Below are 16323 nucleotides of genomic sequence, written 5' to 3'. Positions count from 1 at the left end.
TGGATCGCCGAAGGTTCACTGGTGTTCCAGTTGTGGGGAAAGAGAGCCCTCTTGTGGCCAGCCAGGTAGTGGTCCCTTCCAACCTCCACAGCACCAAGTAGGCAGATACCAATTTTTCAGGTCCCAATAAGGGCAGTTTTTCTCACGGATAGAGCTCCAACAAGAAAATCCCTTTGTCTGAATATCACAGTGCTGTTTGCTTTTACACCCATCACAACTTTTAAAAGCCAGTCCAAATAGGTTATTTTTCACTAAAATTCCTGACAACAGCTAAATCTATTTTAACAGATTTTAGGAGTGGCTTTTATCATTACAGCTTAGGTTTAAGATGGTAAATTATAGGGGGGCAGAAAAAAGAAATTCCTTATTGGTGTCTGTTTGAAGAAGCCAAGTCTTATTTCATGTTATCCAAATGTGTTATTTATTCAAAGTGAACGACAGATAGAGTGGAAAAACATAATTTGTTCTTCCTACTTGTCTTTCCTGGACTTCTGTGTTATGACCTTGATGAGAACATAGAGTCTATAATTTTATTATATTTATAAATGTAAGTGAGAATGCACTATGTGAAACTATGGCAAATAGAGGTCTTGATTCCCTTAGTAAAGGTCTCTCTGCTCCTTATTATAATTGTTTAACAGAGTCTAGCCTTGAAAACAAAGAACAAAATTTCTCCTCTTCCAGCTCCCTTGGGGTGCCAAGAATTGCTACATAATGTCCTTGCTATCTGCATTTACCTGGCTCTGAAAAGGACCCCATACCCCAAATCTAATCTTAAAAATGGCAACAGTCATATCTACTCTACAGGGTTGTTGTGAAAATTACAGCTAATGTAAGTCGAAGGGCTAATTTAGGTTTCTTGAAGTTTCTCGATTGAAGTTTCACTTAGCATTTCTCAACAGGGACCCCACAGGCATATTCAGCAGAGCAATTTTCATGGATCGGTCTGTCTGGAGCATTGCAGGATGTTAGCACCCCAGTAATATTCCTACCCCGTCATTCTGACAACAAACAGCAGACGCCTACAAACACTTCCCCAGGAGAAAGGTGCTGCCTGCACAAGAGAGTCACTGTACATCCGGCTTTTTAGCAGTAGACGCTGCCCCTTGTACCATTAGAACTGCAACAGGAACCCTTTACAGGCTTGTTCTGTGGTAGGAATACACCCAGGTAGCTCAGATCCTCACCACAAGCAGAACCACCTCTCCAGCTCAGGACGGGTCTCAGGACTCTTGCCACCCAGGATGGAGGCCTTCGCTCAAGCAAGGAGCAGTTCTCCCAGATACACGCTGCCTGTGGAATAAAACTAAGAGCATTTTCTCAGGCAATATCCTCCGGACTCCTAGCCCACTTGTGGGCACATTTATTCTGATTAGTAGCTACTCTATATTTTCAGTTAGGATTTTATTCAATCACTTAACATTTATCAGTACCTGCTGTGTGTCAAACCCTATGCTAAGCACTTTACATATATGATTTCATTTCATCCTTTTTACAGTTAGTGTGTGAGGTTGATATCCCCAATTTAAGGATGGGGACAATGAGGCTCAAAAAGATTAACTGATTTGCTCAGAGTCACACAGCCAGTGAGTAGAAAGGCTACTTTCAACCTCGGGTCTGCCTAGATTCCAAGTCCATGCTCCTCGCCACTACCTCCTCGTGGTACTTGCCCAGGAAATGGGACAGTCCCTGCTTGTGGAGCCCAAACACCGGTAAGGAGGACAGAACAGCAGGGAGCACTGACAGAGGGGTGCAAAGGATACCGTGGGAGCAGAAAGGAGTAGGGAACCTGTCCCAGCCACGGGGGTCACAGAAGGCTTCCTGAATAAGATGGCATCTGAGCAGAGCCTTGAAGGATGACTGAGCGTGAAGCAGACCCTAAAGTGATGGACAGGCATCTCAGACAGATGGGCCAGCACCTTCAGAGTATTGGGATTAATGTGAGAAGGGATATAATTTAAAGACAAGGGCAGGTATGACAAGCGATAAGTTTACAGACCTCTAAATATGTCTAACTGGTTTCTCTTCCAGAGCAGATCCTGTCCCCCAGTAACCCAGATTGTTTTCTTTTAGCCAGGGACAAGTGGTGGCCTTCAGACCCCCAGATCATATCGGAAGGGCTGTATGCAATAGCTGTTGTGCTGAGCTTCTCTCGGATCGCGTACATCCTGCCAGCCAATGAGAGCTTTGGGCCCCTGCAGATCTCCCTGGGGAGGACTGTGAAAGATATCTTCAAGTTCATGGTCATTTTCATCATGGTATTTGTGGCCTTCATGATTGGGATGTTCAATCTGTATTCCTACTATCGAGGTGCAAAGTACAACCCAGCGTTTACAACGTGAGTATCCCAGGGCTCCCCCTGAGGGTTTCTTTGGGCTTCCCAGGAATCCTTGGGAGTCTCTTGCAAGTGTCTCCTTGACAAGACTCAGGTTTCCTTGGTATTTCTGAAGGTTAAAGGCAACTTTATTCAAGGGTGGCTTAGAGTTGAGGTTCTGGAGCTGAAAGAACAGAAGAGCTCATTAAATCCTCACTTTCCCACACAAATTGCATGCTGTGTGGCCATGAGCATGTTCCTTAACATCTCTGATCCTTAGCTTCCTCATCTTTAAAATGAGGATAATAGTAGTACCTGCTTCATAGATTCAGTGAGATGAAGATTCAGTGAGATGATATAGCTGCCGCACAGTAAACTCAATAAATAGGAGGAATTATTATTATATCTATTATTATTGTCTTAGCCTGTGTTACCTAGAAAGCGGAGCCCTGGGCAAATATGGCATGCCAACACTTTATTAGAGCAAGGAGGTTACAATCCAAATAAAATAAGATGGATAGAAAAAAGAAGGTGACGTGTGGAAGGAGGGAAAGCAAATACAGGTTGCTGACCAGGCCACCACCTACCAGAATGTGCAACTTCTGAATGGGGAAGTCACAGGGAAACACTATGTCTCAGAAGACCCCAGCAGCATGAGAAACAGAGAATGGACCAGCCAGATCCTTCCCATCTGCTGTCTCTCATTAGTCAAATTCATTGTAGGACACGAACTCACCTGCACTTGCAGGGCGGCCACTGGGGAAGCCCTGGCTGCACAGCACGAGAGCCGGTCTGCAGGTGGGTGTGGGAAGCAGCTCCCTGTGCCTGGCTGGGCAAGCCAGCACCTGTGCATGGACACCCAGCAAGTCCCACAGCATCATGGGTCTTGGCAGCAGCAGGGAAGGCCCAGACAAGAGAGCCAAAGCCCTGTCAGCTGACTGACCTCAGGGTTCAGAAGCAGCTGATACAGGCAGAGCAAGACAATACCATGGAGGTGGTATGGAAGCTTGCTGAGCCTGTGTCTGCAAAGACCCAGAGCTCCTCCCCTCTGGAGAGGATGCCAGGTGGTCTTCTCTGGAGGGCCATCAGTAGCTCTGGGCAGGGGCCTAGTGGAGGAGGCAGGCACACCTGAGCTTACATCCTGGCACAGATACTTACTGGCTGATGACCTTATGCCAGGTCACTTGATTTATCTGAGCCTCTGTGTTCTCACCTATAAAATGGAAATAACTTTCCACCTTGATCATAACAACCTTTGTGAATAAATGAAGAAGTCATACAAAGTGCTTGAAGCCCAGAAGGGATTCTAACCTAGGTCCTTCCCCAGGTCCATCCAGGACCAGAGCTTCTTGCCTTCAACAAGCTGTTGCCCTGAATCTGGAGGGAAGGGCAGGGAGGTCTCTCTAGCCACCAGCAAAGCACTGGAACCAGCAGGGCTAAGCACTTCATGACACCTGTCCCCAGACACCCTGAGTGGCCTGGGATTTGTTTTGCAGCCAGTGAAAACAGCGGAGCTGCAGCCACACAAGTCCCAGAGCAATCCCTGCCTGGCAGCAGGACTTCACTCTGCTCTTTCTCCCGAGAAACCTTCCTTCAAGGGAAGCTCCTTGTCTCTAGAACCCAGACCAAGGGCAGTGAACCCTGTGCCCCTCAGCTCAGAATCACAGACAGCCCTGCTGCCCACGTGCAACTACCCAGAAGGGTGGGACCCTCGTGCTACTGAGCCACAGAAGCCCTTCTCTGAGGCAGTTTGTATTCACAGAGAGCAGGTGCCCTGCGCAGTGCTGAGAAATGCCCCTGAGGGGTGCCTGGCTCTGCCCCTCAGGCCCCAGCAGCCCACAGCTCAGACAGACGGGTTTCTGTTGAGCTCTTCTCTTACTGGTTGGGTGGCCATGGGTAAGTGCTGAAATCCCCTGGGCCTCAATTTCCCAGCTCTAAAGTGAGAAAACTAAGATGGCAAACTTCCCAGGACTGTTGTAAAGACAGAGTAAGAAGAAACAGGATCAGATACAGGGCTTAGCGTATATAATGTTTCCATGGATGGCAGTGATGACAATGGAGATGGTGAGGAAGGAAGAGGGGGAAAGATACGTTGCAAGAAAAGATGCCTAGGTACTGATTTGGCTCTAAAGGACCCTTTCCGGGCAGTGGCCTAGTTTGCGAACTGTCCACCAGGCCAGACCAAGTGCATTATCGAACCAGCTGGACTATTTCATATCACGTCAAAACTCAGTGACTAACTGTTGGAGGAAGAATGAAGTAAACTTTAATCACCCAAAAGCAAATTTGCCCTAAATCTACTAGAAGCAAAGCAGAAAGCATCCTCTCAGCACGGGATGCACTGTCGTTAAACAACAGTCAAGATGTCCGTCAATAAACAAAGGCTCTTAACCCTCTGTGGTCAGACCCTCACGTCCCCCCTGTGTTTCCGGTCTAGCCCCGGGCCTTGCACACAGTTATGCTTCATGAATGAGAATGAGAAAAGGAACAGGAGAAACGAAGCCCAATTCAAGCGACAGGCTGCAAATCTGACCACATGGACTTCTGCCCGTTTCTGCCGCCCTGGGGTTTCTGTGCAAGCCCCCTTCCTTCTCCTTACAGGGAACCGGTACTGGCAGGACTGACCGTCCTGTACAGCAGGACTGACCTGGCCACAGCTCTCAGCGAGGTGCAGCACAGCTCATCCGCAGAGGGAGCCTCTAAGCTCAGGACAAGGCCTGCAAAAGGTGAAATCTGGAGAAACGGGCCCAGCACCTGGCTTGTCCCATGAGACTCTGCAGACCCAAGCCACCCAACCGAAGCGCCCTCCCAGAAGGGGGAGGGAAGAAAAGGTGTGGCAACGCCAAGTGCAGTAAAGAGAGGACAGGATATTTATCACCTTGCTGGTTCCTAAAATGGGAGGTGCAGCCGTGAACAGAATTTGACTGAGCAGGAAAATGGTCAGTAGAGCAGTGGACTGGAGAGGAAAGAATGGATTTTTGTGAATGTCACCTTTGACCTTTTGACTGCTCTCTGGAGTGCGTCGCCCAAAGAGATCTTTGATAAGCAAAAAGCCATGTCAGGATAAATGAGACCGGAACTCGAGGGGCCTCAGAACTGTTCCGGGACTGAAGTGGAATGACCGCTCTCGGGGGAATGCTTGCTTCGAGTGGCCCATGCCCAGGCACGCCACCCTGCTAGGAAGCTTCCCGCGGGCCCACCCACAAGAGGCCTTCCCTCCTGCGGACTCTGGGCTCGCAGGGTAAGACGGGCCCTCTCATCTGTTCCTGTGAAGTTGGAAGATTCAATCCTACAGAAAAGGAATTTGGACCGGAGCACACTGCAGGAATCCTACCCTATCTTTGACCCCCCCCAACCCCACCCCTACATGTTCATGGATGGCGTTCACTCCTTAAGGCTGTTCAGAAGTCCACTTTGAAAGTCAGCTGTTAGGAACCAAGGCACAGCTGCTCAGAAGAGCCCTGCTCCCCCTCGGGGTGTGGCCCCACACTAGGTCATGAAAGCCAGTCCTACCCAAATCCCTTGAGTTATAGTACTGTTCCAAAAGGGAAGGATAGGGATATTCTGGGACAAAAGAGAAGGTTCCTCTACCAACCACAGACCCCCCCCCAATCCCCAAAGTCCTTCCCTAACCCCCAGAGTATCCTGGGGATTATCTGGGGCGATGTCTAAATTTGGGACTTACCATCCCCACCCCCACCCCCAGAGAGAGTCTAATTGCAGTAGTTCCAGGATAGAGCCCAGAAATCTGCCTTAACAAGCCACTGGGCGATTCTGATATAGGCGGGCCTGGGACCACACGTTAAGAAATGCTGAACTAATCCAACCTCACCATCACTCAGATGGGGAGACAGAGGTCACTCTGCTATGTGCATTTCAAAAGGGAAAGCTTGCTAGCCTAAGTGAGGGTCTGATTGGTGGAATCTCGGCCCTGTGCAGGTGGGACTACGGGGGTTTTTTGGCAAGCGCTAGTCAGAACAGGTAGCCAGACCCTGCAGGGAGCAAGCTCCGGAGTCAGATTCTATGAGCAGATCCCAATCTGTCAGCCTCCTTGCCCTTCAGAACCAGGGTTCTCTCAAAGGTCTGGGTTATTTTTCACAGTTGCTCCTGTGTCTGGGGCTGGCCTGAAGCCAGGAGCAGGGGCGTATGCACAGGGGTCTGGATCGGTGAGCTACGCCTGTCTGCACACGACAGATTATACACCTGCCAGGAGCACATTATCTGCAAGGGACTTCGGTAGAGACTTCCAGTGACCAAAAGGAGGAAGAGAAGGTGGTCAGACACACTTCATGCCCTCAGAGGACAAAATCAAAGTGTCCCAAGGCCGGGACGGGGGTGAGGAAGTGGAGAGAAAATCGCCCGTGAACACTCCTTCTTCAAGAAAGTCTAAATTCTCCATTCGAACTATTAGTAATTTTGTTCTTAATGGGAACTTACCTTTGATTTTATCCTGGAAGTCAGTAGACAGATAGAATTTGCTTTTTGGAGGTTTGTTTGGTAGCCAGCTTTGCTGGAATGTACACATCCCATAAAGCAAAGACTTTCTGCGTAGAGACTGCATGGAAAGCCTGGGCTCCCGGCACTCCAGTCACAGTGTTAGAGGAAGAGAGACAACAGGTCCTCGGCTCGCTGATGACAAACGGGTGGGCGAGAATGCACAGAGAAACGATAGCCTTCCGTGTGCTGAGAGAAGCATGGGGGCTGGGGGCGACGAGGTGACCCCCAGCGGGGAAGTGAAGGGCTCTCCGACACACTCCGGATGGGTTCCTGATCCCCCCTTTGGGCGAACTTGGACTCCCCTACTTGATTCTGGTTGGAGATTAAACGTGGGCCCTGCCCCTGAAAAGATGATCCCGGCTGATCTTTGCTGCAGACTGTTGTGGAACCAGCTTCGTAGCCTAGCTGGGTTAAGACTTCTCTAATCAAAAACAATACCTCTTCTAAGGCTTTTCTGCCTCCCCAGGAATCATTTTAATGGAAGGAGCTTCAGCAGTGCTAGACAAAATTAGAAGCTTCCATTTTCCCTTGACAGTGATGGAAAATTTCCCCATTCTATGAAGGGAGGGAGTCATATGCCCACTAGGGGCAGGAGGCCCTGATTCAGCTCACCCGACTCAGCAAGGCCACAGAAAAGCAGCCCCTCCCTGCCGGGCGGGCACTGGGGCTGAGGACAAGGCTCCCTAGGACTCCTGCACACACCCCACCCAGGGCTACTGCACCAGCCGCTGTGGAATAAGGGGTGACAGACACGTGACCCGCTCTCTCATTTAATCCATGCAGCAGTGGAATGACATAGATTCTACGACCAGAAAACTAAGGCTCAAAGAGATTCTCGCCTTGCCCAAGATCAGAGCCAAGAGGATCTGAGCACAGACCTGTATGACTCCACGCCCATCTTGCAACTTTTGACCTGCAATTCCCGAGAGTGGGACTCCTACCCCCACACCAGGGCCTATGCTCTGAAGTGGAGGCTGAGTCTCTTCAAAAGTTGGGTCACTTTGCTGTGGCAGTAAATTCTAAAGACTAGCATATTAAATTTGGATTTTTATGATGATTCTGCACACCTCGTCCCCGAATACGCAGCCTGTGGTTGTTCTCTGGGCAAGGCAGGTTCCGACTCCCGAGTGTGTGCATCCATTTGACAAACACTATGCGCTACTCCTGCCAAGTTCTGTGTTGGGCCCTGGGATCATACAAACTAATATAATCCTCCTCCTGTCCCCAGGGAACTCTTAAACAAGCGGGGCGTAAGGGAAGAAAAGCATCAGCTCTTACACCACGTGATCATCACCACCGGGTGCTCGGCAGCACAGCGAGAAAGAGGCACTGAACTCTGCCTGGCAGGGTCCAGGAAGGCTTCCTGGAGGGAGTGACACTAAACCGAGGGTCTTGGGTGACTAGAACGGCGTGCCAGCCTGCTCAAGGTGTAAAGGACAGGACACTCTTTGAGAACTGCAAGTAGGCAAGAGGTTGGGGAAATGGCAGAAGACCAAATAAGACAACCCAGGACTTTTTAAGTCCTGGTAAATCCCGTCTCCGCTGAGGCCTTTTTAAAAGGAGCAAGACATGATCAGATCTGCCCTCAGAAAGAGTGCTGTGGCCCCTGTGCGAGGGCTGGGGGAAGGGGCGAGGGAAGGCCGAGCTGGGCCTGAGCTTGGTGGTGGGATTTCATGATAAGCAATAGCTCCCCTCATGGAACTTGCAGACTATTTGGGAGGAATGTTAATCAAAGAGTCACAGAATGAGGGTCTGTTTGCAAGCTGAGAACATGTTGTGAAGGAAAGGAACTTGAAAGAGGCAGCCCCAAAGGAAGCCAAACTAAACCCGTTGGGGGGCTGGGGCAGGGAGCCCTGCGAGAGGGCGCGCGGTCCGCAGGGACGGAGGAGGTGGGGGGGGATGAGGCGTGGAGACTGACTGGGCGAGGGGCTGTGTGAGGGCAGGAGCATGTTCTCGGGTTTGACGTTGGGGAGGCTCTAGAAGGACTTGGGGGAAGGGGTCAAGGAGAGTATGACGCAGAGAAGGGCGGGTCCCTGGTGCTCCATGGAAGGGACAGGGGCTGTGACCTTCCCCAGGGTCCACGGCCAGCAGAGCTGGAGGCAGCCACTCAGAGCTGGGGGAAGGCGCCGAGGCTTGGTGAAGTCTGTGTCCCAGAGGACCGGAGGAACCGCGGGGCCTTGAGGGCCCGTGCTCTGCACCAAGGGCCAAGCAGAGACTTGCTGAGGGGAAAGTGGGCTCATTAGCTAAAAATACCATACATGCTTTGCAAACAGAAGACCAGAGCCTGAGACTCGCCAAAGAAGGAAAGGAAGGGAGACAGTCAGCGGGCCTTACAGGCCCAGACACCTCCAGAGAGAATGATGCGTCGGAGGGGGCCCCTGATGGCAAAGGGCGATACCCCTGGGAAGGTCCAGCAGGCGCAGAGGGCGCTCTGGGGCCATGTGAGGCTGGATCACATTACCTGCCCTCATGAGACTCACCAGAACCAAGGGTTCGTCAAGAGAAAGCAGGGAAAGGCGGCAGGTGGCATCGTAGGACCCTGGCGCACCACCATGTGCTTTGAGCGGAGCCGCTGAAGGTGTTTGTAGGTGGGAGCGTGGAAGGGAGCCGGCCTACTGTGCTGTACGGAGAGCAGATTCGCCCAGGCTCCTGGGTCAGTGTTGACATACAGGCATCTTTGATACAGAAGTGCTTTATCATATTTTCTTATATTTCGATAGTTCTAATCTTACCTTTCATTTGTTAAATTCTAGTGAGGCATAAGGGTTTGGCGGAATGCAAGAGCTTATTCTGCCCATTTTTGTGTGAAGAAACTAGTCCAGAGAGGCTCTGAGACTTGATGGAGGAGACAGCAGTGGCCCCTGAGGGCCCAGGTCAGGGTCAGAGAGGCTGGGCATCGGGAAATAGCCTTCATGTATCAAAAATCAGCTTAGGTCTAATGTGAGTTCTTATCTTTGCATAACTCTCCAATAAGTGAGAAAAATCAAAATGTTTTCCTGGACTGCATTACAATGATTATGCCTATCATAGTGGGCATTCTACTATCATATGATGATTATTTATACTTTTCCCTCATGTTTATTCATGACATGAAATTTTAAAAACCCACCAGTAACTTGGAATGTCTGGAACAGGCTGCGAGCCCACAAACTTTTGAGAAAGCCTTGACGATACACAGAAAACATGCTTTTTTTGATGACACCTTCACAGCATATCTTCAGGTGCTCCCCCACATCCCCCAGCCCGCTCTCCGAGCCACCTTCCTCAAGGGGAGGAAAGCCCTGCCTGTTTATCCATGAACATTCAATTCTAGGATGGGAATAAGGCTTAAGCGGTTGGTCCTCAAAGTGACAGAGTGTCAGGAATCTGAACTCTCCAGGGTCAGCTCTAAAGATACAATCGGAAGGGACAGTGCTTAGGGTTATCTGCAGCAAGCTGGCAAACAACAAATCGCCTTGTGCCTCAATTTCCCAGCATTCAATCCTGCATTGACAAAAAACATTTACTGGATCCCTACCATGGGCCAGGCGCTGTCTGCACACTGGTGACGGGGCAGCCGGCAGGTCAGCAGGAGGACCCTGCCCCGTGGAGGTCACATTCCTCCATGAAGGGGAAAAGAGGGAAAAGAATAAAAGAATAAACAGACCACTACGATCATTCCTGATTAAGAGCTGGAAGCTAGGGAAGAAAGTAAAATGCTGTACAAAAGGGTAATTAGGGGAGGCCTCCTTCCGTCCAGGTGGTCAGAGAGGCCATCTGAGCATGTGGAAATTAAGTTTAAAGCCCAGGGGCTGAGAAGAATGAGGAGGATGGCCAACTGGAAAGGACAGGGAAGGGCATTCCAGGCAGAGGGAACAGCAGATGCACCGGGCCAGGAGCGCAGCGCCCTGAGTGAGGGGCAGCCAGTGGAGCTCCAGGAGGTGGTCAAGAGTCAGACGAGGACGGGCCTGGAGGCCTTGGTCAGGTGACCTGGTTCAGGTCATCAGCCTCAGGAAAACCACCAAAGAGGAAGGGCAGAATCTGATCTGTATTTTTAATGGGTTGTTCTGAGCACTGATTGTAGGGTATATGTGTTCTTTGGTCTGATGCTGAAGCCTACTGCAGTTAAGAAAGAAAGAAAGAAAAAATAGCACTAATAATAAAATTAGTAACATGTATTGCATATGTGTTACATGCCAAGCAGTATTTTATGCACTTCACATTCTATTAACTCATTTAATCCTCACAACAACCTACCAAGTAGTGATTGCAGCTTTCCCGTTTTACAGCTAGAGAAAAAAGAGGCCCAGAGAGACTAAGTTATTTGGCCAAAAGCTCACAGCCAAACCCACGATTGTCTGACCTTAGGACCTGCCCTTCGCCTCACCAGGGCCCTGCCTCAACACTAAGGTCACGATCCAGCAAGGATTCATGTATTCATTCAATGGACATTGAGTTCACCGAGTTCTTTCAGTGTGCCAGGTTCCGTACTAGGTTTGGTGTCTCAGGAGTGAAGAAAACACAGCTCTGCCCTCAAGGGGCAGCCAAGGTACCAGGCGTAGGGTTTGACCCTCAGGATGAACACATCTGTGCTCCACAGGCTTTGTACTTCCCGTTCCCTGGCACTGACCCTGGGGCTGGCCTCCCCTACTTCTGGACTAAGCTAAACTCCTTGTTTAGGACCCGAGATGAACCTGGCAGTGACTCAGAGGACACAGGCTCGCAGGGCAGGGCAGAGGCGGGTTCAGCCTTCCTCAGGCACTTGACTCCCTCTTCTGACCTTCTGCAAGACTGGTCCAGTTGCTCTCGGTCTCCAGGTCTGGGCATCAGACAAACAGCCACCCTGGCAGGGTCTTTCTATACTCCAACCACCTTCCTCCATCACTCCAGCTCGGATGGCAGGGGAGCATCGTTTCTGCTTCAGCAGAACTCCAGCACAGCAGTAGCTATTGTCTTCCGGACTTGAGAACAGCCTTTCAGGGGCTGATCCTCCTGCTTAATGTTAGCCTGCTCTGTGCACATGTGGGTAGGTAAGTGAACTTAGCCGTTTGGGGTGGGGGCCAGTTCCATGATACCGGAGGGAGGGCGTCCTGGCATTTCTGAAGCAGCAATTTTCATAACAATTGCCCCAAACCCTCGCCTTGTTGATCAGTTTGTTCTCTGAGATCCATACACAACTGCCTCTTCAGGCAACCTGTTATTAAGGTCCCATCATCCAGGCGAGACAGACCTGGAAGAGAACTGATTACGTCGCCCTGCCTCCTGCATGACAGATCAGCCCCAACCTTCCCCCCCAAACACCCCCGCGCAGTAAGAGGGGTGAATCACGGTCTATTCAGCGTCACTCACAGACATTCCCCTGGGAGCACTTCTTATGCTAGGATGGCCTATTGACTACACTTTCCAGTCCCTTCCACTGCAAGCCAAGAGTCAAATATTAAAAGACAGCATGGGCTGGAGAAATCAGAAAGAGGATTCGCATGAAATCCAGGGTTTTGGACGATATTGGCAGACAGGAAGGAAAATGTGGCTTGTCAGAAAAGTCAACAAACTTCTGAATTATTAACTCCATTCAGCCCTGTGTGGGAGCACCTGAGGGGCTGATGGGCGCATGTGTGTTCCCTCCCCAGTAAGGCAAGACAAACGGCATCCTTGCCTACAGCCATACAGCCTTCTCTCACCCTGTCTGGGACCTCCACAGGGACAGAAACAAGTCTGGGCACCCTTGTATCCTTACCACCTGGTACAGTGCCTGGCACATCGTCCATAGCTCATTTAGTATTGGCAAATAGATGAATAAATATAATAGTGACCCTTACTGGGCTTTTACTATATACTTCACATGGGTTGTTCATTTAATTCACAGCAACTTAATAATAAGGCACCACTAACCCTTTCACAGATGAGTAAATGGAGGCTTGAACAGGTTCTGTAACATGCCTCAAGTCCCACAGCCAGTGCATGGCGGAGCTCGGATTTGAACCCAGGCATGCACCTTTGTTCTTACTCCTCCTGCTATCTTGTGAAGCTTCCTGTGATGGACACACTTGAAGGAGTCTGTCACGAACTCTGCAGGTGGCCAGAGTGATTAGGAGGAGAATGTGGAGCCAGTGACCACCATCCCTTCAGGACAGAACCTCAGGTTTAGCCTTGAAACCAGCTAGTTGATTGGAGGGGCTTTTGAGATAAGTTGCTTCATGGTGAGTATCAAGCCTATTCCAAGATATCTTCTTCCTGAAACACAGCCCCTCACCTCCAGCCTCCACAGTGACTGCCTTCTGCCCCATGCCCTGGGTCTCACAGTCCTGAAAATTGTGGGTGATGGTTCATGCATGACTCAGAGAGCATCACAAACTCATGAAACATTGCAGTCAGCACCAGTGCCCAAGCTCTTGGGATTAGTAAGGTGCCTTTGACTCCTTTGCAAGGCCAGCCTTCTCTCTAAGAATGTATCATGGTAGTTTCCAAGGTCAAGGTAACACAGGTCTTTATCCACTCAGGACAGTAAAAACAAGTTTTGTTTAATTCTTGGCACATATTTAACCAGAAGATGCCACTACCATGGCATATCAATTAATTGTGGAGCTCTTGTCACCATAAAAAAAAATCTAGATTTCATGGAATTTTTTCCCTCCCTTTTTCTTTCTGCTAGGCTGTCATATTCATATTGATTTCTAAGAGCTCTTTATATAAGAAAGACATTATTCATTGTCATGTGTTACAAATACGAATTCTTTTCTCTTATATTTTTACTTACTATGTTTTTGATATGCAAGTATAGTTTCATGTGATCATCTCTCTCCTTTCCCTTTCTGTTTCTGAAACCTCTCCCAACCCAATATTATATAAATACCAATATTTTATTCTAGTTTTTTGATCATGTAGTTTTTAGCATTGAACTCTTCAATTCCATTCAGAACTTATTTAGTTATTTGGTTTGAGCTATGGATAGAATATTTGGTTTTGCTCACCATTTAGCCCAGCAAATTAAGCATAACTCAGCCCATAAGATCCTCTCTGAGAAACAACAAAATCAGTCTTTTCAGTTAGTCCTGTTCATGTCAAGAGCACTGAGTGCAAATGAAATACCCAAGAGATCCTCAGGTGAATCTAGCCATTTTGGATGATTTGAGCCAATGGACCCAGCTTTTCTTTAAAGGGGTTCTTGCTACTGCAACCCATTTTGCCTCATAATAAAAGGAAGTGAGGCTTATAGACACTCCCTAAAGAACTTGGAAAAGATTGTTAAAAATGTGTCGTTGGGCTAAGACCCCACCCCTTCCTGCCCAGTCAGGTGCCATGGACTCGGGCAATCCCAGTGAATCTGGGCTTCTTGTAATTAGATTCTCGTGGAGGTCATGGCCAAATTCAAGTCCAGAGGCTAATCCTTAAACTATAGAATAGAAATGAAAAAGGTGTAAAGATTGTTTGGAAGCCAGACAACAGATCAAACAGACCGGCACTGCAAGCCTGGGGTTGGGGGTGCTGGGAGGGGAGGATCTAAGGCACAGTTGGTGGAAGTATCTGTAAATATTCTTTTACTAGAACACGTACTGCTTAATGGGCCAGCTCCACTTCCTGCAGATTATTGACACAGAATGCCTAAGTGAAGGCAGCAAGGATGAATCAGAACTTAGTGGCAAAATCCATAGCAAGAAGCAAATGAGAAAAAAATACAAGCTGGAATCTAGGCCATTTTCCCTGATCAAAATTCAGAAGGCTTTCCCTGAATGAGTTCCATCAGTTGCTTCGTTTATGTCAGCCAAAGGCTTGTGGGGTTTTCCAGGGTAGGAAAGGGCAGATGAGTTTCTGTAAAACATCTCTCAGTCGCATGCATTGTCCGTCTCTTAGGTTGTTCATGGTAAATGCATCATCCTGAACCAGTGCCCGGCTGCCCAGCCCCTCCCTCACACAGCGTGTCCACCAGCTCCCCTGCTGAGCCTGCTGGGGAAAAGAACAATGTCAGAGAGATCGCATCTGCTGTCTCCTTCCAGTGCCGGACCTGGGGCTCAGCCAGTGGTTTGGGCTGCTCTCTGCCACTGTTCCCTTCCACCAGGGTGGTAACTGAAAGATTACTTCTTCACGGAAGACAATACCTGCCGTGAATCCTGCCCACATGTTGAATTGCATCTTTTTGACACAAAATGGATGCTATATCTTGCATGAGGAAACAGTTGCGTCCTGGTCTCCAAATAGCATCAGGAGCTGGACCTCCAAAATAATAGCTTAATATCCAGTCGTTACTTATAACTCCCAACTAAATTCCTTCTTACTAAAACCAAAATAAATTAAAAATTCCAAACTCACAATTTTAAAAGAAACCAAAATCAAATAATGATAACAAAAATTCACTTCAATTTTCAGTTTTCAGACTCTAGGATGGATGCATAGGGAGTGAGTCAAACAGCTGGCTAGACCTAGACACACACACACACACACACACACACAAAAGCTGAAAATTCATGCAAGTCAGAGTTGGATTTTTAGCCAAAGTGCCTAGTAACTAGTATTTTTGTACATCTTGTGAAATAAATACCAATCCTTAAGAAATGCTGGGTTTGTTTTTTTTTTGAGATTTAGCTAAGTCTGGCTATTTTGGGGTGTGTTGAAAATGTGAAATGTTAAAGAGAAAAAAGAAAGTGCTTTCTCATAATGGTACCAAAAACCTGGATACAAACTAAAAGACCTGCACTTAACCATTCAGATGTTAATCGGATAGACATGCATGTTCTAAACCATTCAGGCGAATGCCAGCTTTCTGATTAAGTTTGATATCATAAGCCTGATGTAGGATCATAGCCACAAAGTATAGACTGTGAAATGTGCTTGGAGTGTATTCTTAAAGCTAGTATATTTTGACAACTTTGTAAGCTCAGAGGGGTCAAAGAGCACTGTTCTAAAAGCCACACCTTCTCTGAACTGCCCTCAGAGCACAGGCAGCGTCTACCTTGAGTAAGCTGCAGGGTGAGGTCTGGACAGTTACCTGGGAAATATGAACACACCAAACTCATCACTCTCATAATTCAACTCCAGTTTAGGGGTCTTGATACATGTGGATGGCCTCACTACCCAGAGCCAGCGGGTAGTAAAACATAGTAGTTAGAAGTGTGTGCTTTTGAAACCCTTGGACATGCCTGGGTTTGCACCCCACTTTTCTGCTGGGTGCCACTGGGAAAGGCATGTAAGACCTTGTCAGTGCTTCTATCTGTAAAAAGGAAGTAATGAGTGAGCCACCACACAGGTGGTCATGAGGCTTAAGAGCTGCTCTGGCAAGTGCCCAGCAAGGGCCGGGCACCCTGATGCTAACTCCTCCGTGGGTGCCACCCTCTACCCCTTCACACAGGGCTGCAAGTCTGAGAAGAGACACTCAAGAGACTATTGAAGAGTGTTCTTTCTAAGGCTAAAAGGCTAAAACAAGAGCAAACATTTGCCCTTGGTGTTTAATTTTAAATGTTTAATTACAAGATAAAAACGATGCCACAGCCGGGAGTCCCAGTAAATGGACTGAATGGAAAAGAAAGAGCCTGTGCTTT

General features: G+C 48.6%; 1 protein-coding gene across 1 annotated transcript in view; it reads left to right on the top strand.

Annotated features, from left to right (window-relative positions):
• TRPC7 (transient receptor potential cation channel subfamily C member 7) overlaps nt 1-16323 on the top strand; it is a 124016-nt gene that overhangs the window by 92554 nt on the left and 15139 nt on the right. The window contains exon 6 of the mRNA XM_017681083.3: nt 2074-2338. Coding sequence (XP_017536572.3) covers nt 2074-2338 — 265 coding nt within the window. The remainder of the gene's footprint in view (nt 1-2073; nt 2339-16323) is intronic.

The sequence above is a fragment of the Manis javanica genome, chromosome 14 (genome assembly GCF_040802235.1).
Source record: "Manis javanica isolate MJ-LG chromosome 14, MJ_LKY, whole genome shotgun sequence".
Taxonomy (NCBI): domain Eukaryota; kingdom Metazoa; phylum Chordata; class Mammalia; order Pholidota; family Manidae; genus Manis; species Manis javanica.
Note: the sequence above shows the minus strand (reverse complement) of the source record. Positions and strands in the feature narration are given on the sequence as shown.